We start from the raw sequence: 25706 nt of genomic DNA on the forward strand, positions 1-25706 counted from the left end.
CTTAATGGCTTTCTATTGGCATATGCAATCTGACAAAGGGAAACGTTGAGCGGTAAATATCATGTAAGGATCACCAGCAGGGATTATTATAGACATTAGGGTGAGTGAGTTAGCATGGCGGTTGACTGTCTCCGTCCACAAAGCGCTACCCATAATTTGATTACGCGAGGATGTTTAGTTATTTAATGATTGTGTTGAAATCTTAGTTCTTAAGAAAAAAAGTAATTAGTATTCCCTCGTTTATTTTAATACACGATTACATTTGGTCTATTAATATTTACATTTTCCTGTTTTTTCCCCCTTATTTCTAGGAAGGAAAGCAATGCCTCCCACGAACTTGTCAGTTGCGACTCCAGACTTTTTTTTGATGGGATTTCCTGGATTAGAGGCATATTATGTATGGTTGTCTGTTCCATTCCTTGTTATGTACTCTGTAGCAGTTGTGGGCAATATTATAATATTATGCGTAGTTAAACTTGAAGAAAGTCTCCACACCCCGATGTTTTCCTTTCTTTGTGTTCTGGCTCTGATCGACTTAGGTCTATGCACTTCTACAATTCCTAAGATGTTGCAGATGTTCTGGCTCCGAGCTAACGTGATTTCTTTTCATGCTTGTTTTGTTCAGATGTTTGTAATTCACTTCCTATCATCGTTAGAATCCTCGACATTAGCAGTTATGGCATACGACCGGTATGTTGCCATATACAACCCTTTGCGTTACACTACGATATTGACAAATGCATATATTATTAAAATCGTTGCAGTACTTTTCGTGAGGGGCTTTATATTAACAGGCCTAATTCCTGTTTTAGCTTCCCGGCTGCCTTTCTGTTCATCCACGATCATCTCTCATTGCTTCTGTGACCATATGGCTGTAGTCAAACTGGCATGTACAGACATTACTATTAACAGTTATTACGGACTTGCTGCTGCATTCTTTGTAATTGGTACGGATCTATTTTTTATTATTTTTACCTATGTAATGATCATGAGAGCTGTACTAAAACTGGCATCAAAAACAGCTCGTCTGAAGGCGTTCAATACTTGTGGTTCACATTTATTTGTTATACTTTATTTCTATACAACAATGTTATTTTCTTTTATTACATACAGATTTGGTCAAAGTGTTCCTGCTCATGTTCATGCTACGTTTACGGTGTTGTATCTTTTGGTGCCGCCGATGTTAAATCCAGTAATCTACGGTGTCAGAACTAAAGAAATACGGGAAGGTTTCCTGAAGCACCTTTTTGGGAAAAAGATTAAGCCTAAAACTGATCATTTAAATATTAAAGATAATCGTGAACCTTATGTAAATGAAACCTAAGGGTTTACATTTCGAGTTTGCTTATTTACAAAAGTATTGCTAATTTCTTCAGAACAAATTTTAAAGTTCATAGAATTTCTGATGTGCATGTAGTAACTTACTGTTTGTGAAAAACCGCATTCGCTGTCCGACCTACAAAAGTGACACAAATGATTCTCATTTAAAATTCATACTTCAAAACTTCAAAGGCGAGCACGTCATTTATAGATAATCATCATTATTTGTGCTGTATATGATAACATTTCTGGTATGTGTACAGCAAAAGAAACCATATAATTTACACATTACCACAAAAGGAAATAATAGTCAAAAAAAGTTTAAATAAAGTCAAACAAAACCTAGCAGTATGTAAGGGAATACAGCTGAATACAAATAAGGCACACTAAGTAACCTAACAAAGGCAAAAATTCATAACATCAGTTTTGCTTTTCAGCACATAAACAATGTATGTTTTAATGTTATATTCCACTGTATCATTTTAGTAATAAACATTACACATAATTCAAAGGATTGTTTGTATATGACTGCAGTGCTCACTTATTTTATCATCACACTGTTTGACAGTTATGATTGTGTTCATCAGTCCCAGATTAAAACGATATTACATATCAGGTAAAGAAGACAGGAAGGTTTAGTGATAATAACAATTTCCACAAATAAAATCAAAAGATTTGATTTCAGTGTTCATGCAAGGTTCAGTTTTGATTGAATGCACTGAATGTTCACATGTAAACCAATGCAATACGCACAAGTTATATGATTTATGGTCTTTTTGGCCCCTCATATTAAACACACACACACTAACTACCAACCAAAACACATACTTTTTCTCTGCCTTCAGGTTTCCAATTATACTGTTTCTCCCTCTGAGTTTGATTTCTGGTTTAGAGTTATGCATTGGTGTTTAGGGTTTCATCTTAATGGTTTTGACTTGTTTCTGGTTTGTTTCTGGTCTTTTTCACCTTCAGGAAGAATAGCTTTGAAAAATATATTTTTTAATTTCCTTCGTTTTTAATTTTTTTTCCAAAAGTGGTTAAAGTTAAGGTCTTTCATTAAATAGTATTCTGCAAGCAATAATTCAAGTTGTAATAAATATTTTTCATTGAGCTGATCATCAATCTGTTATAACTACTCCAAATTTCAGTAGACACTTACTGGCCTATTGGTATTACACGGATACGAATTGATAAAACTCCATTTCTTGTTCTTACTGAAATGTTTAGCCAATTTATTTCACTAGTCATGTTTAATTGATATTTGTTTTTATCATTATTGCTTAACTAAAATTCAAAACATAAAAATTTAATGATTGCAGTAAATAAATAACACTCCCATAAATTTTTAAGCCACTAGGCAGTTCTGGGTTGCAGAGATGTTTAATTTTAATGACGAATTAAAGGACATTAACAAATCAAGAATTGTCCAGTTATTCATCCATCCATTTTAAAATACATTTCTTTTTCATAACATTAAGCAGTGCTACTGAAAAATGTATATGTGCTTTCTTGTGTATAAATTTCTTTGAGTCCAATTCCAATAGATTAACCAAACAACTTTATTGAACAGGAAAACTGGACTACCTGGAGAAAAGTCCACACATACACCGAGGAAATGTGCAAATTTCACATGGACAATCAGCAAGTACATTGTTTTGTACCAAGGATATTGGATTCAGAAATAAATACTACTACCCACTGCACCGTTATGGTTTCTGTTGAAAAATGGAACTTCTAATGTACTATTTGTTTAATTGTAAATTAACATAAGACAACAATAAACAAGTTCACTTAACATCATATCAGTCTCACAGACAATTGTTTTCTAACTTTCTTCTCTCTTTCCTTTTGTCATCAGAGTAATACAGTTCCATCTACAATTCACACACATGCATATACTTGTAATATAAATAACCTGTGTAACAGCTTAGTGTTTGCAATTAATTAGCAGAAATATTTCTTCCTGCAAATGATTAGTTATATAAAGATTCAAAACCTTCCTGCCCAATGAAACAAGTGTTCATCATTTGTTCAGCATTACTTTCTAATTTTCAATTAATTGGACTGGTCTTCTCAAAATAATCCCAGATGAAGTGCAGACAGTACATGACTGTTCAAGTCCATCTCTTCCTGAAAAAAGTTCCCCAGCTCTTCCAAATTTCCAGATTTTGGGATTCTGTCTTCTCAAATTAGCACTGTATCTCTGATCTTTAGCACAGCGGCACAGGTAGTGTCACACTGATGAGTGGATTTTAAGTTAATCAAATCTTCTTTCCTCCATTGGTTCCAAAATGTAGTCATAAGCCTGTTCCTGTATGTCAGTTTTTGAGCTACTTCCTTATTGTTCATGTTCACACGTTGAATGTCTGATGAAGATGTCTTTGATGGCAAGCAAGTACTTGTTTTGCCAACCAAGAAGGGCACAGGTGTTAATGACTGGGGTTCATCATGCTTATTATGCAGATATGTGAGAGGCCTAGAATTCAGCACAGCTTCTACCTTTGCCAGAATGCAGCTTGTTCCACAATGAACTTCCAGGTGATGCCTTTCTCTGGGAAGAATTCAGGTTCTTTCATTGATTTATATGATTAATGTGTTTTATATTTTTGTCACAAGCTGCCTATGGGAGTAGGTAACCTGCTAGTAGTTTGTGACCGACCAGGACCGGAAGTTGACCCCCCAGCAGAGTCAAAACAAAAGAATTACGGCAGGAAGAAAAAGTAAAACAGCTGTTTATTATATCAGTCCTATTTGGCAAGTAAAGTTCTGGGGCAGGAATATATATAGTGTCCATACTCACAAACAAAAATTTTACAAAGGAAAAAAAATAAATAAATAACCCATAAACTTCAGCAAGGACATACGTTGTCAAAAAAAATTATAGAAAAAAATCAAAATAATCAAAATATGGCTTTATCTTCAAAGACAACTTTCCCTCTCTAGGAAAAAAACTTCCTGACCATTAACTAAAAAATAAGGCTCTGAAGCAGTCTTAAATAATTGAGCTCCTCCAACCTCCAAACAATCAGGAGCCTGAACTAACTAATAGGAGACTGTTATTCTCCCCACAAACAGCCCATGCACACCTCTGTATTCCCAGGTCAGTTAAACGACCCCCCTAGTGGACAATGTCCCACACCTTATAAAGTTGCTATCATTTCTTTCTCGGAGCCCATTGCTGTAGGACATAACTAACTGAATTCTGTTTCAGGGGAAATTTACCCAAAGGCTTCACAACCAAACTTAACCTAATCCTGCTCAACAGAAACAATAACAACAAACCAATAGCGCTTTCTTACATTTGTGATCTCAGAAATAAAAAACTCAAAAAAAATGTTACACCAACAAAACACAATGTCTTTAAAAAACACGGAGAAAGACAGAAATTATGGAACTACAACAACACCTTCCCTTCACACGCTAACGACTGACGGCAAGTCCTCATATTTTAAAACCCTTCATTCTCAGATTTTCCCTTTTATCTTAATTACCATGTTTAACCACCTCACTGTGCCTCAGAGTTGTGCTGGTTTCAGCAGCAAGTTGCTATGGGGACGCATTTCCGCGTCGCAATTTTATTAACAGATTTTAATAATTTTTTTTTTTTTTTGCATTGATCAAATGCCAATTAATAAAATGAATAAAATATTGTCATATTTTTTATAAACCAAGCATAACTGTGAACATAAACAATTGCAAAATACTGATATCAAGACCGTTATCATATCATAAAATCTCATAATGTTGTTACCATATATAATATGTCATACGGTGGCAACAATGCAAGTTACCTGGGATTACAGAACATATTGGCATTATTGTAATCAGTGACGTGTATAGACAGAGACACTACTATCTGGTAAGGTGGTGATTAACAAATGTTGGTCAATTTGACTGTTTCCTCATGGCAGATCATTGTATTTCAAGTCTGTGTAGTGCCTCTATCTATTTATCTCTTTGATTGTCACAACACTGGATCCTACTGACTTTAAAGCAATTTCAAATGATCTGCATTATTTTACTAACCGGAATGTTTTGTGATGGGAATTTCTGACAGGTTTCATAAGAGATGGAAGCATCTGGTGATCTTCAGCATGCAGCCATGGCCATCGCTGTCCTTAGAGAGGATGAAGGTCTTTCTTATCCACCCAGAGACATAGGGGTTTTTATCGAAGGTGTTAAGGTCCTAAATGGTTTGCTTTCAGTTACAACGGCTTTCATCATATTGTTAGGACTCATCAACACTCTTAACCTCCAGTACCCCAAGGAGTTTAGATTCACTTTTGAGGTTGCTCAAAAATCCTGATGGGACTCGACACGAAAAAAATTACTGCAAGAGTCACAAAACTACATTCTGCACTGCAGAGTGCATCACAGACAGTTTGACAGTTTTCTGCATGTAAATATAAAATTGTTACAGTTGTGAGTGTATTTGCATGTTCTGCTCTTGGTTCTTTTTTACTCAAAGCTGTCAGATGTTTCACAAACAAATCAAAATGCTTTCTCATTGTTTTGCATCATTTTATAAGGTGTTGATAGATGGTTGATTCTATATTATTATACTCATGTTGATTACCTTTGTGAAGGTGATTTTGTGACCTCTACCATTTGTAATCATTTGTTTACACGATATCATGAGTGAGAAAAGATTGAAACATTTTAAAGGTTATTTGAATTATATTCCAATTCCAAGCTCAAGAAGGAAGTTTACACTGTAAAGATTTGCACTGCCAAGTGCTTTTTTGTTCCGATATGCACAAAGTACTTTTTTTAATTTACTATTCTATGTTTGAAATTTGCACAAATTGCAGGTTTGTATCAGTGAGATTTGTACAAAGAAATTTTTCTGGTATAGCATTGCAATGTGTTATATGTTCATAATATTTCTAAAATTAAAAACAGGCTTATGACCAATAAACCATTTTAAATTGTAACAACTTAAAAAATAGATTTACCTCATTATAAAACAAGTGAATTGTACTCACATAGTCTAAATAATTTGCCTTAACTTAAAAAGTGATATTAATTATATAAAAAATTCTATTGACTCAGATTGAAATATTAAGTGTGCATAATTACCTTAATTATTTTAAGTTGAAGGAAGGTTATACTTTTTTAGTGAATCAGGTTCAAAGATTAGTATCTGTGTTCCATTTATTTATTTATTTTTGTATGTATGTATGTTATTTTGTAGGTACTCTTTTGTTTATCACTCCCTTATGTGTGTTTCTGTTATAATAAACACTTTCGTTATCATTAATTCTTATGTCCCTTTGATTCATTCGGAACAGTGGTGTTAAAAAGGTGTTACAACTTCTATTATCACACAATACAGGGTGATTGAAAAACAACTGAATGCTTTTAAAATTGTTTTATTCAGTTACTAAACATCATATGAATACGTAGTCTGAAACAATTTCTGAAGGAACTCTCAGTTTTCTTACTCTTTCAAGCTTAATGTGAATCCTTGTGTCATGCGGCAAACGTCAATACTGTATTTGTCATGGGTAGTTAACAAGAATGGGAGAAAGGTAACTCTAGACTGACCCCACAATTTGGTAAATACTAAATTTTCACATCATCAACTTCTTCTTGTTCTTTTTGCTGCTCCCGCTAGGGTTTGCCACAGTGGGATCCTCTTCCATACCTCCCTGTCCCCTGCATCTTGCTCTGTTACACCCATCACCTGCATGTCCTCTCCCACCACATCCATAAACCTTCGCTTAGGCCTTCCTCTTTTCCTTTTCCCTGGCAGCTCTATCCTTAGCATCCTTCTCCCAATATAGCCAGCATCTCTCCTCTGCACATGTCCAAACCAACGCAATCTCGCCTCTCTGACTTTTTCTCCCAACCGTCCAACTTGAGCTGACCCTCTAATGTACTCATTTCTAATCCTATCCATCCTCGTCGCAATCAGTGCAAATCTTAGCATCTTTAACTGTGCTACCACGAGCTCTGTCTCCTGCTTTCTGGTCAGTGCCGCCGTCTCCAGCCCATATAACATAGTTGGTCTCACTACCGTCCTGTAGACCTTCCCTTTCACTCTTGTTGATACCTGTCTGTCACAAATCACTCCTGACACTCTTCTCCACCCATTCCATCCTGCCTGCATTCTCTTTTTCACCCCTCTTCCACAATCCCCATTACTCTGTACTGTTGATCCCAAGTATTTAAATTCATCCACCTTCGCACAAATCTACTCCCTGCATCCTCACCGTTCCACTGACCTACCTCTCATTTACACACATGTATTCTGTCTTGGCTCTGCCTTCCCTCTCTTCCTCTTCTTAATCTCCAGCGTCATCCTACACACCACCATCCTATGCTGCTTAACAACACTTTCCCCTGCCACCACTTTGCAATCTTCAATCTCCTTCAGATCAACTCTTCTGTATAGGATGTAATCTACCTGTGTGCATCTTCCTCCACTCTTGTACGTAACCCTATGTTCCTCCCTCTTCTTAAAATATGTATTCACCACAGCCATGTCCATCCTTTTGGCAAAATCCACTATCCTCTGACCTTCTTCATTCCTCTCCTTGACACCATATCTACCCATCACCTCCTCGTCTCTACTGTTCCCTTCACCAACATGCCCATTGAAATCCGCTCCAATCACCACTTTCTGTCCTTTGGGTACACTGTTCATCACTTCATCCAACTTACTCCAAAAATCTTCTTTCTCACCCATTGCACACCCAATTTGCGATGCATATGCACTAACAACTTTCATCATCACACCTCCAATTTCCAGCTTCATATCATTACTCTGCCTGACACTCTTTTCACCTCCAAAACACTTTTGACATACTGTTCCTTCAGAATAACTCCTACCACATTTCTCCTCCCATCCATACCGTTATAGGACAATTTGAATTCACCTCCAATCCACCTGGCCTTACTCCCCTTCCATTTAGTCTCTTGCACACACAATATATCAACCCTCCTTCTCTCCATCATATCTGCTAACTCTCTCCCCTTACCAGTTATACTGCCAACATTCAAAGTTCCTACCCTCAGTTCCACTCTCTTTACTTTCCTCCTGCCTCCGGACACGTCTCCCCTGTCTTCTTCTCCTTCTTCTTCTTTGGCCAACAGTAGCCCAATTTCTGCCAGCACCCTGTTGGCTAACAGTACTGGTGGCGGTCATTGTTAACCCGGGGCTCAACCGATCCGGTATTCAAGTTTATATTGTTGTCCGCATATTGATTTGGCAAAATTTTACACCAGATGCCCTTCCGGACATAACCCACCCCATTTATCCTGGCTATTGACCGGCACGAAGAAACACACTGGTTTGTGCATCCCCTGTTGCTGGGTTATTTTCACATCATCAACAGCAATATTAATTTCTTTAGTACACTTTCATACAAAAGATGAAGTTCAAAATACTTTATGTGATTCCAAAAAAAAGAGAAGTAAAGAAAAAAAACTTTAAAATTAAACAATAATAATAATAATAATACATAAATAATATACAACAAAAAACAATAAATAACTTACATAAGATCTATATATAATTAATTGTCTGTTGAGGCGCGTCCAATGATAAGGTCAGGTGGCCAAGGTGGACAGAAAAAAAGTTTAAAAAAAAATCTGTAGTGATTCCAGACAATTGTTCCCTCTAAGCTGAGCGCGTAAGAGATCACTCAGACATTTCAGGAGCGTCGCTCATGGATTTGAGATGGTCCTTCATAAAAAGACCAGATTTTCAAGCAAAATTAAACTATCAAATTTAAACATAAATTAAACTAAAACAATTATAGACCCGATTTAAACGAGTTTCAAACAGAATTGTGCTATATAAAACAGTATATGCTGTTGTTCTTGAACATTCCGCTCGTTTCCGTGTTACTTTAAACATGTGTAAGTGAAAAGCTGAAGAGAGTTCAAGTGGTGCATTGAATAAACGGTGTTCAGGGTTCAAAACGGAATAATGATTAGTTAAAACATCCATCCATCCATCCATTTTACAACCCGCTGAATCCGAACACAGGGTCACGGGGGTCTGCTGGAGCCAATCCTTGTTAAAACAAATTTACCATATAGCGCCAGGACAGTACCTGCTTCCTGTTAGAAATTTTTAACTACACGGAGACGGGTGATGTTATTTGCAAAAAGTATATGTGTAGAAGCAGGATCTTTAAACAAACGAACTTCAGGGAAAGCATGGAGCGACTAGAAAGTGGACAATCTCAGTTAGAACCAGAAATCCCAGATCAATTCAGTCACAAAATTTTAAAGTTAATCAAAATATTTGTTAAATTAAAGATTAACAATCAAGGGCGTGAAGACAGAAAAGAACGTGTGCAGCGAAGACACGCGACACCTCATGAGCTAAAAGCTTTAATAGATAACTTTTGCTGGCTGGAAAAATGAACTCTTCTGTGTTTGCGCTCCAGGATATCCTTGATCGTGTTGCCAAATGCGTGAAGATACCGAGATGGCAAGGAATTACACCTTTAAGTTCCAGTAGATTCATTTTAAATAAAATTATAAAATCAGCCTACCAGACTTTAACAGTCCATGAATCAACTAGGCTAAATAACAGTTAAATGTTAATTTTCAGATTTGGGAATTAAAGCAAATCCATTCAAAAAACTGTGTTTCCTGGCATAATAATATTAAAAGCATGTATATTCTAGGGGCAATTCAACAGTTTTATATGGAAAACTAGGTAGTTAAACCAAATGGTAATATTTACCAAAGCGGTCGCATCACTGGACAAACGAAAAGGTGTTGCTTTGCGGCAGTCACTCATCATAGCAACATTGTGCGGTACATTGTGAGGACCTGCGTATAGATAATGCTTGGGAAAGACATTCCCTTGATAAGTAATCTGTTAAGAACGCAAAAACGTGTTGCAGCTTTTTTACAGGAAAAAAATTCGGGTAAAATAAACTTTGATAAAAAAAAAATGTATCAATTCAGTTTATTTTTCAATAGTTAGCATATGCAATACAGTAAATATTCGCATGTGATAGTTTTTGTGCTATATACAGAAATACCAATTTAGAACTTGCTTCTCACACGACGCACAAGCAAGGCCAACATAAATTCCAGGCCAAAAGGCCGGCCAGAACCCACTGCGCGTTCTACTAGATGTTCTTAACTAGTTCTTAATTATTTATTTATTATTTTCTTTTTCGTTTTTCTTTTACATTTTTTACAAGATTTGATACAGTGAGGCTCGTGGCAAGTTGGGGTATCTTTAAATGAAAATACATAGTTCATATTTTTGAGTCACCTTGTTCTAAAGTAATTTCGTCTCAGATTCCCTATTGTCATTCTACTTGATAATTCATGGGCATCCATTTTTGTAGTTTTTTTTTTTTGTTTTTTTTTTTTTTACTTTGCTGCCTGCCTTTAGAGAAAGTAGTCATGATGACAAGGTTTTTGGGGGCATGGATTACTGACTATATACGTAGTTAATGAGTTTGATATATTGAAAATATAATAATAATAATAAATGCTTCCTATACAAAGAACCTGGAAGACTGTGTTTCTTTAATTTATAATTAAACATTATTTCTTTAAAAGTAGTATTTGAATTAACATGTTGCTAAAAAAAACCTGAGGCTTTTCATTGGTTTTATTTTAATAGAACATTTACGTAAGCAGCCTTTTATCCTCACAGTCTAACTTTTGTACGTGTCTTGTACATAAATCAAATATACCAGTAGTAAAATTTGACATACGGTGCGTCCTAAGAGCTTAATTTGGCAACTGTCAGACAAAAGCCTAGTTTGTTATTATTTGTTCAAACAAACAAAGCATTTAAGAAACATGCAGCAATTAATACCTTTGAGTAAAATGGCACGGACATGAATTGTTCCAGTAACTTTTAAACGTATAATATACGATATTAGTAAAAGTTTATTTTATTGGATGGAAGAACTTCTTTTCATTTTACACAACTAAACTCTATAATATATAATGGCAGCAGAATGAACTTAACAAACAAATGTACTGTAGGCCTACATTACTGAAAATAAGAAAGATACAATATGTTTTTATTGGGATTAAACAGTAAATCTCATTAGCTGACGTTCCTTGGAAGTTTAGTCGTGGCAGCCGCTAAATTAATTCCACAGAGAACGCAGCATTAATAAGGGAGAAACTATAAACTTCTCGGCATACTTCAGGTCTCCAGTTGCTCGTAGTAGTAAAGCATGCAGGCAGAATCGACGAATCCCTTCATTTCGTAAGCAGTGCCTTCATCTTTAATTAATCCCCGCCGTGTTAAAGTAAGAGAAGATTTAATGGCTTTCTATTGGCATATGCAATCTGACAAAGGGAAACGTTGAGCGGTACATATCATGTAAGGATCACCAGCAGGGATTATTATAGACATTAGGGTGAGTGAGTTAGCACGGCGGTTGACTGTCTCCGTCCACAAAGCGCTACCCATAATTTGATTACGCGAGGATGTTTAGTTATTTAATGATTGTGTTGAAATCTTAGTTCTTAAGAAAAAAAGTAATTAGTATTCCCTCGTTTATTTTAATTCACGATTACATTTGGTCTATTAATATTTACATTTTCCTGTTTTTTCCCCCTTATTTCTAGGAAGGAAAGCAATGCCTCCCACGAACTTGTCAGTTGCGACTCCAGACTTTTTTTTGATGGGATTTCCTGGATTAGAGGCATATTATGTATGGTTGTCTGTTCCATTCCTTGTTATGTACTCTGTAGCAGTTGTGGGCAATATTATAATATTATGCGTAGTTAAACTTGTAGAAAGTCTCCACACCCCGATGTTTTCCTTTCTTTGTGTTCTGGCTCTGATCGACTTAGGTCTATGCACTTCTACAATTCCTAAGATGTTGCAGATGTTCTGGCTCCAAGCTAACGTGATTTCTTTTCAAGCTTGTTTTGTTCAGATGTTTGTAATTCACTTCCTATCATCGTTAGAATCCTCGACATTAGCAGTTATGGCATACGACCGGTATGTTGCCATATACAACCCTTTGCGTTACACTACCATATTGACAAATGCATATATTATTAAAATCGTTGCAGTACTTTTCGTGAGGGGCTTTATATTAACAGGCCTAATTCCTGTTTTAGCTTCCCGGCTGCCTTTCTGTTCATCCACGATCATCTCTCATTGCTTCTGTGACCATATGGCTGTAGTCAAACTGGCATGTACAGACATTACTATTAACAGTTATTACGGACTTGCTGCTGCATTCTTTGTAATTGGTACGGATCTATTTTTTATTATTTTTACCTATGTAATGATCATGAGAGCTGTACTAAAACTGGCATCAAAAACAGCTCGTCTGAAGGCGTTCAATACTTGTGGTTCACATTTATTTGTTATACTTTATTTCTATACAACAATGTTATTTTCTTTTATTACATACAGATTTGGTCAAAGTGTTCCTGCTCATGTTCATGCTACGTTTACGGTGTTGTATCTTTTGGTGCCGCCGATGTTAAATCCAGTAATCTACGGTGTCAGAACTAAAGAAATACGGGAAGGTTTCCTGAAGCACCTTTTTGGGAAAAAGATTAAGCCTAAAACTGAGCATTTAAATATTAAAGATAATCGTGAACCTTATGTAAATGAAACCTAAGGGTTTACATTTCGAGTTTGCTTATTTACAAAAGTATTGCTAATTTCTTCAGAACAAATTTTAAAGTTCATAGAATTTCTGATGTGCATGTGGTAACTTACTGTTTGTGAAAAACCGCATTCGCTGTGTCCGACCTACAAAAGTGACACAAATGATTCTCATTTAAAATTCATACTTTAAGACTTCAAAGGCGGGCACGTCATTTATAGATAATCATCATTATTTGTGCTGTATATGATAACATTTCTGGTATGTGTACAGCAAAAGAAACCATATAATTTACACATTACCACAAAAGGGAAGAATAGCCAAAAAAAGTTTAAATAAAGTCAAACAAAACCTAGTAGTATGTAAGGGAATACAGCTGAATACAAATAAGGCACACTAAGTAACCTAACAAAGGCAAAAATTCATAACATCAGTTTTGCTTTTCAGCACATAAACAATGCATGTTTTAATGTTATATTCCACTGTATCATTTTAGTAATAAACATTACACAAAATTCAAAGGATTGTTTGTATATGACTGCAGTGCTCACTTATTTTATCATCACACTGTTTGACAGTTATGATTGTGTTCATCAGTCCCAGATTAAAACGATATTACATATCAGGTAAAGAAGACAGGAAGGTTTAGTGATAATAACAATTTCCACAAATAAAATCAAAAGATTTGATTTCAGTGTTCATGCAAGGTTCAGTTTTGATTGAATGCACTGAATGTTCACATGTAAACCAATGCAATACGCACAAGTTATATGATTTATGGTCTTTTTGGCCCCTCATATTAAACACACACACACTAACTACCAACCAAAACACATACTTTTTCTCTGCCTTCAGGTTTCCAATTATACTGTTTCTCCCTCTGAGTTTGATTTCTGGTTTAGAGTTATGCATTGGTGTTTAGGGTTTCATCTTAATGGTTTTGACTTGTTTCTGGTTTGTTTCTGGTCTTTTTCACCTTCGGGAAGAATAGCTTTGAAAAATATATTTTTTAATTTCCTTCGTTTTTAATTTTTTTTCCAAAAGTGGTTAAAGTTAAGGTCTTTCATTAAATAGTATTCTGCAAGCAATAATTCAAGTTGTAATAAATATTTTTCTTTGAGCTGATCACCAATCTGTTATAACTACTCCAAATTTCAGTAGACACTTACTGGCCTATTGGTATTACACGGATACAAATTGATAAAACTCCATTTCTTGTTCTTACTGAAATGTTTAGCCAATTTATTTCACTAGTCATGTTTAATTGATATTTGTTTTTATCATTATTGCTTAACTAAAATTCAAAACATAAAAATTTAATGATTGCAGTAAATAAATAACACTCCCATAAATTTTTAAGCCACTAGGCAGTTCTGGGTTGCAGAGATGTTTAATTTTAATGACGAATTAAAGGACATTAACAAATCAAGAATTGTCCAGTTATTCATCCATCCATTTTAAAATACATTTCTTTTTCATAACATTAAGCAGTGCTACTGAAAAATGTATATGTGCTTTCTTGTGTATAAATTTCTTTGAGTCCAATTCCAATAGATTAGCCAACAACTTTATTGAACAGGAAAACTGGACTACCTGGAGAAAAGCCCACACATACACCGAGGAAATGTGCAAATTTCACATGGACAATCAGCAAGTACATTGTTTTGTACCAAGGATATTGGATTCAGAAATAAATACTACTACCCACTGCACCGTTATGGTTTCTGTTGAAAAATGGAACTTCTAATGTACTATTTGTTTAATTGTAAATTAACATAAGACAACAATAAACAAGTTCACTTGAAATCATATCAGTCTCACAGACAATTGTTTTCTAACTTTCTTCTCTCTTTCCTTTTGTCATCAGAGTAATACAGGTCCATCTACAATTCACACACATGCATATACTTGTAATATAAATGACCTGTGTAACAGCTTAGTGTTTGCAATTAATTAGCAGAAATATTTCTTCCTGCAAATGATTAGTTATATAAAGATTCAAAACCTTCCTGCCCAATGAAACAAGTGTTCATCATTTGTTCAGCATTACTTTCTAATTTTCAATTAATTGGACTGGTCTTCTCAAAATAATCCCAGATGAAGTGCAGACAGTACATGACTGTTCAAGTCCATCTCTTCCTGAAAAAAGTTCCCCAGCTCTTCCAAATTTCCAGATTTTGGGATTCTGTCTTCTCAAATTAGCACTGTATCTCTGATCTTTAGCACAGCGGCACAGGTAGTGTCACACTGATGAGTGGATTTTAAGTTAATCAAATCTTCTTTCCTCCATTGGTTCCAAAATGTAGTCATAAGCCTGTTCCTGTATGTCAGTCTTTGAGCTACTTCCTTATTGTTCATGTTCACACGTTGAATGTCTGATGAAGATGTCTTTGATGGCAAGCAAGTACTTGTTTTGCCAACCAAGAAGGGCACAGGTGTTAATGACTGGGGTTCTACATGCTTATTATGCAGATATGTGAGAGGCCTAGAATTCAGCACAGCTTCTACCTTTGCCAGAATGCAGCTTGTTCCACAATGAACTTCCAGGTGATGCCTTTCTCTGGGAAGAATTCAGGTTCTTTCATTGATTTATATGATTAATGTGTTTTATATTTTTGTCACAAGCTGCCTATGGGAGTAGGTAACCTGCTAGTAGTTTGTGACCAACCAGGACCGGAAGTTGACCCCAGCAGAGTCAAAACAAAAGAATTACGGCAGGAAGAAAAAGTAAAACAGCTGTTTATTATATCAGTCCTATTTGGCAAGTAAAGTTCTGGGGCAGGAATATATATAGTGTCCATACTCACAAACAAAAATTTTACAAAGGAAAAAAAATAAATAAATAACCCATAAACTTCAGCAAGGACATACATTGTCAAAAAAAATTATAGAAAAAAATAAAAATAATCAAAATATGGCTTTATCTTCAAAGACAACTTTCCCTCTCTAGGAAAAAAACTTCCTGACCATTAACTAAAAAATAAGGCTCTGAAACAGTCTTAAATAATTGAGCTCCTCCAACCTCCAAACAATCAGGAGCCTGAACTAACTAATAGGAGACTGTTATTCTCCCCACAAGCAGCCCATGCACACCTCTGTATTCCCAGGTCAGTTAAACGACCCCCCTAGTGGACAATGTCCCACACCTTATAAAGCTGCTATCATTACTTTCTCGGAGCCCAATGCTGTAAGATGTAACTAACTGAATTCTGTTTCAGGGGAAATTTACCCAAAGGCTTCACAACCAAACTTAACCTAACCCTGCTCAACAGAAACAATAACAACAAACCAATAGCGCTTTCTTACATCTGTGATCTCAGAAATAACAAACTCAAAAAAAATGTTACACCAACAAAACACAATGTCTTTAAAAAACACGGAGAAAGACGGAAAAAATGGAACTACAACAACACCTTCCCTTCACACGCTAACGACTGATTGCAAGTCCTCATATTTTAAAACCCTTCATTCTCAGATTTTCCCTTTTATCTTAATTACCATGTTTAACCACCTCACTGTGCCTCAGAGTTGTGCTGGTTTCAGCAGCAAGTTGCTATGGGGACGCATTTCCGCGTCACAATTTTATTAACAGATTTTAATAATTTATTTTTTTTTTGCATTGATCAAATGCCAATTAATAAAATGAATAAAATATTGTCAGATTTTTTATAAACCAAGCGTAACTGTGAACATAAACAATTGCAAAATACTGATATCAAGACTGTTATCATATCATAAAATCTCATAATGTTGTTACCATATATAATATGTCATACGGTGGCAACAATGCAAGTTACCTGGGATTACAGAACATATTGGCATTATTGTCATCAGTGAGGTGTATAGACAGAGACACTACTATCTGGTAAGGTGGTGATTAACAAATGTTGGTCAATTTGACTGTTTCCTCATGGCAGATCATTGTATTTCAAGTCTGTGTAGTGCCTCTATCTATTTATCTCATTGATTGTCACAACACTGGATCCTACTGACTTTAAAGCAATTTCAAATGATCTGCATTATTTTACTAACCGGAATGTTTTGTGATGGGAATTTCTGACAGGTTTCATAAGAGATGGAAGCATCTGGTGATCTTCAGCATGCAGCCATGGCCATCGCTGTCCTTAGAGAGGATGAAGGTCTTTCTTATCCTCCCAGAGACATAGGGGTTTTTATCGAAGGTGTTAAGGTCCTAAATGGTTTGCTTTCAGTTACAACGGCTTTCATCATATTGTTAGGACTCATCAACACTCTTAACCTCCAGTACCCCAAGGAGTTTAGATTCACTTTTGAGGTTGCTCAAAAATCCTGATGGGACTCGACACGAAAAAAATTACTGCAAGAGTCACAAAACTACATTCTGCACTACAGAGTGCATCACAGACAGTTTGACAGTTTTCTGCATGTAAATATAAAATTGTTACAGTTGTGAGTGTATTTGCATGTTCTGCTCTTGGTTCTTTTTTACTCAAAGCTGTCAGATGTTTCAAAAACAAATCAAAATGCTTTCTCATTGTTTTGCATCATTTTATAAGGTGTTGATAGATGGTTGATTCTATATTATTATACTCATGTTGATTACCTTTGTGAAGGTGATTTTGTGACCTCTACCATTTGTAATCATTTGTTTACACGATATCATGAGTGAGAAAAGATTGAAACATTTTAAAGGTTATTTGAATTATATTCCAATTCCAAGCTCAAGAAGGAAGTTTACACTGTAAAGATTTGCACTGCCAAGTGCTTTTTTGTTCCGATATGCACAAAGTACTTTTTTTATTTACTATTCTATGTTTGAAATTTGCACAAATTGCGGGTTTGTATCAGTGAGATTTCTACAAAGAAATTTTTCTGGTATAGCATTGCAATGTGTTATATGTTCATAATATTTCTAAAATTAAAAACAGGCTTATGACCAATAAACCATTTTAAATTGTAACAACTTAAAAAATAGATTTACCTCATTATAAAACAAGTGAATTGTACTCACATAGTCTAAATAATTTGCCTTAACTTAAAAAGTGATATTAATTAGATAAAAAATTCTATTGACTCAGATTGAAATATTAAGTGTGCATCATTACCTTAATTATTTTAAGTTGAAGGAAGGTTATACTTTTTTAGTGAATCAGGTTCAAAGATTAGTACCTGTGTTCCATTTATTTATTTATTTTTGTATGTATGTATGTTATTTTGTAGATACTCTTTTGTTTATCACTCCCTTATGTGTGTTTCTGTTATAATAAACACTTTCATTATCATTAATTGTTATGTCCCTTTGATTCATTTGGAACAGTGGTGTTAAAAAGGTGTTACAACTTCTATTATCACACAATACAGGGTGATTGAAAAACAACTGAATGCTTTTAAAATTGTTTTATTCAGTTACTAAACATCATATGAATACGTAGTCTGAAACAATTTCTGAAGGAACTCTCAGTTTTCTTACTCTTTCAAGCTTAATGTGAATCCTTGTGTCATGCGGCAAACGTCAATACTGTATTTGTCATGGGTAGTTAACAAGAATGGGAGAAAGGTAACTCTAGACTGACCCCACAATTTGGTAAATACTAAATTTTCACATCATCAACTTCTTCTTGTTCTTTTTGCTGCTCCCGCTGGTGTTTGCCACAGTGGGATCCTCTTCCATACCTCCCTGTCCCCTGCATCTTGCTCTGTTACACCCATCACCTGCATGTCCTCTCCCACCACATCCATAAACCTTCGCTTAGGCCTTCCTCTTTTCCTTTTCCCTGGCAGCTCTATCCTTAGCATCCTTCTCCCAATATAGCCAGCATCTCTCCTCTGCACATGTCCAAACCAACGCAATCTCGCCTCTCTGACTTTTTCTCCCAACCGTCCAACTTGAGCTGACCCTCTAATGTACTCATTTCTAATCCTATCCATCCTCGTCGCAATCAGTGCAAATCTTAGCATCTTTAACTCTGCTACCACCAGCTCTGTCTCCTGCTTTCTGGTCAGTGCCACCATCTCCAGCCCATATAACATAGTTGGTCTCACTGCCGTCCTGTAGACCTTCCCTTTCACTCTTGTTGATACATGTCTGTCACAAATCACTCCTGACACTCTTCTCCACCCATTCCATCCTGCCTGCACTCTCTTTTTCACCCCTCTTCCACAATCCCCATTACTCTGTACTATTAATCCCAAGTATTTAAAGTCATCCACCTTCGCACAAATCTACTCCCTGCATCCTCACCGTTCCACTGACCTACCTCTCATTTACACACATGTATTCTGTCTTGGCTCTGCCTTCCCTCTCTTCCTCTTCTTAATCTCCAGCGTCATCCTACAGACCACCATCCTATGCTGCTTAACAACACTTTCCCCTGCCACCACTTTGCAATCTTCAATCTCCTTCAGATCAACTCTTCTGTATAGGATGTAATCTACCTGTGTGCATCTTCCTCCACTCTTGTACGTAACCCTATGTTCCTCCCTCTTCTTAAAATATGTATTCACCACAGCCATGTCCATCCTTTTGGCAAAATCCACTATCCTCTGACCTTCTTCATTCCTCTCCTTGACACCATATCTACCCATCACCTCCTCATCTCCACTGTTCCCTTCACCAACATGCCCATTGAAATCCGCTCCAATCACCACTTTCTGTCCCTTGGGTACACTGTTCATCAATTCATCCAACTCACTCCAAAAATCTTCTTTCTCACCCATTGCACACCCAATTTGCGATGCATATGCACTAACAACTTCCATCATCACACCTCCAATTTCCAGCTTCATTTCATTACTCTGCCTGACACTCTTTTCACCTCCAAAACACTTTTGACATATTGTTCCTTCAGAATAACTCCTACCACATTTCTCTTCACATCCACACGATGATAGGACAATTTGAATCCACCTCCAATCCACCTGGCCTTACTCCCCTTCCATTTAGTCTCTTGCACACACAATATATCAACCTTCCTTTTCTCCATCATTTCTGCTAACTCTCTCCCCTTACCAGTTATACTGCCAACATTCAAAGTTCCTACCCTCAGTTCCACTCTCTTTACTTTCCTCCTGCCGCCGGACACGTCTCCCCTCTCTTCTTCTCCTTCTTCTTCTTTGGCCAACAGTAGCCCAATTTCTGCCAGCACCCTGTTGGCTAACAGTACTGGTGGCAGTCATTGTTAACCCGGGGCTCAACCGATCTGGTATGGAAGTTTATATTGTTGTCCGCATATTGATTTGGCAAAATTTTACACCAGATGCCCTTCCGGACATAACCCACCCCAATTATCCTGGCTATTGACCGGCACGAAGAAACACACTGGTTTGTGCATCCCCTGTGGCTGGGTTATTTTTTGCTTTTTTTTATCATCAACAGCAATATTAATTTCTTTAGTACACTTTCATACAAAAGATGAACTTCAAAATACGTTATGTGATTCCAAAAAAAAGAGAAGTAAAGAAAAAAAACTTTAAAATTAAACAAAAATAATAATAATAATACATAAATAATATACAACAAAAAACAATAAATAACTTACATAAGATCTATATATAATTAATTGTCTGTTGAGGCGCGTCCAATGATAAGGTAAGGTGGCCAAGGTGGACAGAAAAAAAGTAAAAAAAAAAAATCTGTAGTGATTCCAGACAATTGTTCCCTCTAAGCTGAGCGCGTAAGAGATCACTCAGACATTTCAGGAGCGTCGTTCATGGATTTGAGATGGTCCTTCATAAAAAGACCAGATTTTCAAGCAAAATTAAACTATCAAATTTAAACATAAATTAAACTAAAACAATTATAGACCCGATTTAAACGAGTTTCAAACAGAAATGTGCTATATAAAACAGTATATGCTGTTGTTCTTGAACATTCCGCTCGTTTCCGTGTTACTTTAAACATGTATAAGTGAAAAGCTGAAGAGAGTTCAAGTGGTGCATTGAATAAACGGTGTTCAGGGTTCAAAACGGAATAATGATTAGTTAAAACATCCATCCATCCATCCATTTTCCAACCCGCTGAATCCGAACACAGGGTCACGGGGGGTCTGCTGGAGCCAATCCTTGTTAAAACAAATTTACCATATAGCGCCAGGACAGTACCTGCTTCCTGTTAGAAATTTTTAACTACACGGAGACGGGTGATGTTATTTGCAAAAAGTATATGTGTAGAAGCAGGATCTTTAAACAAACGAACTTCAGGGAAAGCATGGAGCGACTAGAAAGTGGACAATCTCAGTTAGAACCAGAAGTCCCAGATCAATTCAGTCACAAAATTTTAAAGTTAATCAAAATATTTGTTAAATAAAAGATTAACAATGAAGGGCGTGAAGACAGAAAAGAACGTGTGCAGCGAAGACACGCGACACCTCATGAGCTGAAAGCTTTAATAGATAACTTTTGCTGGCTGGAAAAATGAACTCTTCTGTGTTTGCGCTCCAGGATATCCTTGATCGTGTTGCCAAATGCGTGAAGATACCGAGATGGCAAGGAATTACACCTTAAGTTCCAGTAGATTCATTTTAAATAAAATTATAAAATCAGCCTACCAGACTTTAACAGTCCATGAATCAACTAGGCTAAATAACAGTTAAATGTTAATTTTCAGATTTGGGAATTAAAGCAAATCCATTCAAAAAACTGTGTTTCCTGGCATAATAATATTAAAAGCATGAATATTCTAGGGGCAATTCAACAGTTTTATATGGAAAACTAGGTAGTTAAACCAAATGGTAATATTTACCAAAGCGGTCGCATCACTGGACAAACGAAAAGGTGTTGCTTTGCGGCAGTCACTCATCATAGCAACATTGTGCGGTACATTGTGAGGACCTGCGTATAGATAATGCTTGGGAAAGACATTCCCTTGATAAGTAATCTGTTAAGAACGCAAAAACGTGTTGCATCTTTTTTACAGGAAAAAAATTCGGGTAAAATAAACTTTGATAAAAAAAAATATCAATTCAGTTTATTTTTCAATATTTAGCATATGCAATACAGTAAATATTCGCATGTGATAGTTTTTGTGCTATATACAGAAATACAAATTTAGAACTTGCTTCTCACACGACGCACACGCAAGGCCAACATAAATTCCAGGCCAAAAGGCCGGCCAGAACCCACTGCGCGTTCTACTAGATGTTCTTAACTAGTTCTTAATTATTTATTTATTATTTTCTTTTTCTTTTTTCTTTTACATTTTTTACAAGATTTGATACAGTGAGGCTCGTGGCAAGTTGGGGTACAGTATCTTTAAATGAAAATACATAGTTCATATTTTTGAGTCACCTTGTTCTAAAGTAATTTCGTCTCAGATTCCCTATTGTCATTCTACTTGATAATTCATGGGCATCCATTTTTGTAGTTTTTTTTTTTTTTTTTTTTTTTTTTTTTACTTTGCTGCCTGCCTTTAGAGAAAGTAGTCATGATGACAAGGTTTTTTGGGGGCATGGATTACTGACTATATACGTAGTTAATGAGTTTGATATATTGAAAATATAATAATAATAATAAATGCTTCCTATACAAAGAACCTGGAAGACTGTGTTTCTTTAATTTATAATTAAACATTATTTCTTTAAAAGTAGTATTTGAATTAACATGTTGCTAAAAAAAAACCTGAGGCTTTTCATTGGTTTTATTTTAATAGAACATTTACGTAAGCAGCCTTTTATCCTCACAGTCTAACTTTTGTACGTGTCTTGTACATAAATCAAATATACCAGTAGTAAAATTTGACATACGGTGCGTCCTAAGAGCTTAATTTGGCAACTGTCAGACAAAAGCCTAGTTTGTTATTATTTGTTCAAACAAACAAAGCATTTAAGAAACATGCAGCAATTAATACCTTTGAGTAAAATGGCACGGACATGAATTGTTCCAGTAACTTTTAAACGTATAATATACGATATTAGTAAAAGTTTATTTTATTGGATGGAAGAACTTCTTTTCATTTTACACAACTAAACTCTATAATATATAATGGCAGCAGAATGAACTTAACAAACAAATGTACTGTAGGCCTACATTACTGAAAATAAGAAAGATACAATATGTTTTTATTGGGATTAAACAGTAAATCTCATTAGCTGACGTTCCTTGGAAGTTTAGTCGTGGCAGCCGCTAAATTAATTCCACAGAGAACGCAGCATTAATAAGGGAGAAACTATAAACTTCTCGGCATACTTCAGGTCTCCAGTTGCTCGTAGTAGTAAAGCATGCAGGCAGAATCGACGAATCCCTTCATTTCGTAAGCAGTGCCTTCATCTTTAATTAATCCCCGCCGTGTTAAAGTAAGAGAAGATTTAATGGCTTTCTATTGGCATATGCAATCTGACAAAGGGAAACGTTGAGCGGTACATATCATGTAAGGATCACCAGCAGGGATTATTATAGACATTAGGGTGAGTGAGTTAGCACGGCGGTTGACTGTCTCCGTCCACAAAGCGCTACCCATAATTTGATTACGCGAGGATGTTTAGTTATTTAATGATTGTGTTGAAATCTTAGTTCTTAAGAAAAAAAGTAATTAGTATTCCCTCGTTTATTTTAATTCACGATTACATTTGGTCTATTAATATTTACATTTTCTGTTTTTTTTCCCCCCTTATTTCTAGGAAGGAAAGCAATGCCTCCCACGAACTTGTCAGTTGCGACTCCAGACTTTTTTTTGATGGGATTTCCTGGATTAGAGGCATATTATGTATGGTTGTCTGTTCCATTCTTGTTATGTACTCTGTAGCAGTTGTGGGCAATATTATAATATTATGCGTAGTTAAACTTGTAGAAAGTCTCCACACCCCGATGTTTTCCTTTCTTTGTGTTCTGGCTCTGATCGACTTAGGTCTATGCACTTCTACAAATTCCTAAGATGTTGCAGATGTTCTGGCTCCAAGCTAACGTGATTTCTTTTCAAGCTTGTTTTGTTCAGATGTTTGTAATTCACTTCCTATCATCGTTAGAATCCTCGACATTAGCAGTTATGGCATACGACCGGTATGTTGCCATATACAACCCTTTGCGTTAACACTACCATATTGACAAATGCATATATTATTAAAATCGTTGCAGTACTTTTCGTGAGGGGGCTTTATATTAACAGGCCTAATTCCTGTTTTAGCTTCCCGGCTGCCTTTCTGTTCATCCACGATCATCTTCTCATTGCTTCTGTGACCATATGGCTGTAGTCAAACTGGCATGTACAGACATTACTATTAACAGTTATTACGGACTTGCTGCTGCATTCTTTGTAATTGGTACGGATCTATTTTTTATTATTTTTACCTATGTAATGATCATGGAGAGCTGTACTAAAACTGGCATCAAAAACAGCTCGTCTGAAGGCGTTCAATACTTGTGGTTCACATTTATTTGTTATACTTTCTTTCTATACAACAATGTTATTTTCTTTTATTACATACAGATTTGGTCAAAGTGTTCCTGCTCATGTTCATGCTACGTTTACGGTGTTGTATCTTTTGGGTGCCGCCGATGTTAAATCCAGTAATCTACGGTGTCAGAACTAAAGAAATACGGGAAGGTTTCCTGAAGCACCTTTTTGGGAAAAGATTAAGCCTAAAACTGAGCATTTAAATATTAAAGATAATCGTGAACCTTATGTAAATGAAACCTAAGGGTTTACATTTCGAGTTTGCTTATTTACAAAAGTATTGCTAATTTCTTCAGAACAAATTTTAAAGTTCATAGAATTTCTGATGTGCATGTGGTAACTTACTGTTTGTGAAAAACCGCATTCGCTGTGTCCGACCTACAAAAGTGACACAAATGATTCTCATTTAAAATTCATTACTTTAAGACTTCAAAGGCGGGCACGTCATTTATAGATAATCATCATTATTTGTGCTGTATATGATAACATTTCTGGTATGTGTACAGCAAAAGAAACCATATAATTTACACATTACCCACAAAAGGGAAGAATAGCCAAAAAAAGTTTAAATAAAGTCAAACAAAACCTAGTAGTATGTAAGGGAATACAGCTGAATACAAATAAGGCACACTAAGTAACCTAACAAAGGCAAAAATTCATAACATCAGTTTTGCTTTTCAGCACATAAACAATGCATGTTTTAATGTTATATTCCACTGTATCATTTTAGTAATAACATTACACAAAAATTCAAAGGATTGTTTGTATTATGACTGCAGTGCTCACTATTTTTATCATCACACTGTTTGACAGTTATGATTGTGTTCATCAGTCCCAGATTAAAACGATATTACATATCAGGTAAAGAAGACAGGAAGGTTTAGTGATAATAACAATTTCCACAAATAAATCAAAAGATTTGATTTCAGTGTTCATGCAAGGTTCAGTTTTGATTGAATGCACTGAATGTTCACATGTAAACCAATGCAATACGCACAAGATATATGATTTATGGTCTTTTTGGCCCCTCATATTAAACACACACACACTAACTACCAACCAAAACACATACTTTTTCTCTGCCTTCAGGTTTCCAATTATACTGTTTCTCCCTCTGAGTTTTGATTTCTGGTTTAGAGTTATGCATTGGTGTTTAGGGTTTCATCTTAATGGTTTTGACTTGTTTCTGGTTTGTTTCTGGTCTTTTTCACCTTCGGGAAGAATAGCTTTGAAAAATATATTTTTTAATTTCCTTCGTTTTTAATTTTTTTTTCCAAAAGTGGTTAAAGTTAAGGTCTTTCATTAAATAGTATTCTGCAAGCAATAATTCAAGTTGTAATAAATATTTTTCTTTGAGCTGATCACCAATCTGTTATAACTACTCCAAATTTCAGTAGACACTTACTGGCCTATTGGTATTACACGGATACAAATTGATAAAACTCCATTTC

The 25706-nt window shown here is 35.7% G+C and overlaps 2 protein-coding genes and 1 pseudogene across 2 annotated transcripts; all 3 read left to right on the top strand.

The window, feature by feature from the left end:
• Nucleotides 1-322: 322 nt before the first annotated feature.
• Nucleotides 323-1324, top strand: LOC114651046 (olfactory receptor 52E4-like). The gene has a single exon (XM_028801002.2). The coding sequence runs from the start codon at nt 323-325 to the stop codon at nt 1322-1324; it is 1002 nt and encodes a 333-aa protein (XP_028656835.2).
• A 10576-nt stretch (nt 1325-11900) lies between these two features.
• Nucleotides 11901-13213, top strand: LOC127527509 (olfactory receptor 52E4-like). Its single transcript, XM_051926551.1, has one exon. The coding sequence runs from the start codon at nt 11901-11903 to the stop codon at nt 12900-12902; it is 1002 nt and encodes a 333-aa protein (XP_051782511.1). The 3' UTR covers nt 12903-13213.
• A 3752-nt stretch (nt 13214-16965) lies between these two features.
• On the top strand, nt 16966-24458 carry LOC127527430 (olfactory receptor 52P1-like; annotated as a pseudogene).
• Nucleotides 24459-25706: the final 1248 nt, after the last annotated feature.

This window comes from Erpetoichthys calabaricus, chromosome 4, assembly GCF_900747795.2.
Source record: "Erpetoichthys calabaricus chromosome 4, fErpCal1.3, whole genome shotgun sequence".
Classification (NCBI taxonomy): domain Eukaryota; kingdom Metazoa; phylum Chordata; class Cladistia; order Polypteriformes; family Polypteridae; genus Erpetoichthys; species Erpetoichthys calabaricus.

Bases quoted from the DNA above. Each gene is read 5' to 3' on its own strand.
- LOC114651046 (XM_028801002.2), top strand. From the start codon at position 323: ATGCCTCCCACGAACTTGTCAGTTGCGACTCCAGACTTTTTTTTGATG.
- LOC127527509 (XM_051926551.1), top strand. From the start codon at position 11,901: ATGCCTCCCACGAACTTGTCAGTTGCGACTCCAGACTTTTTTTTGATG.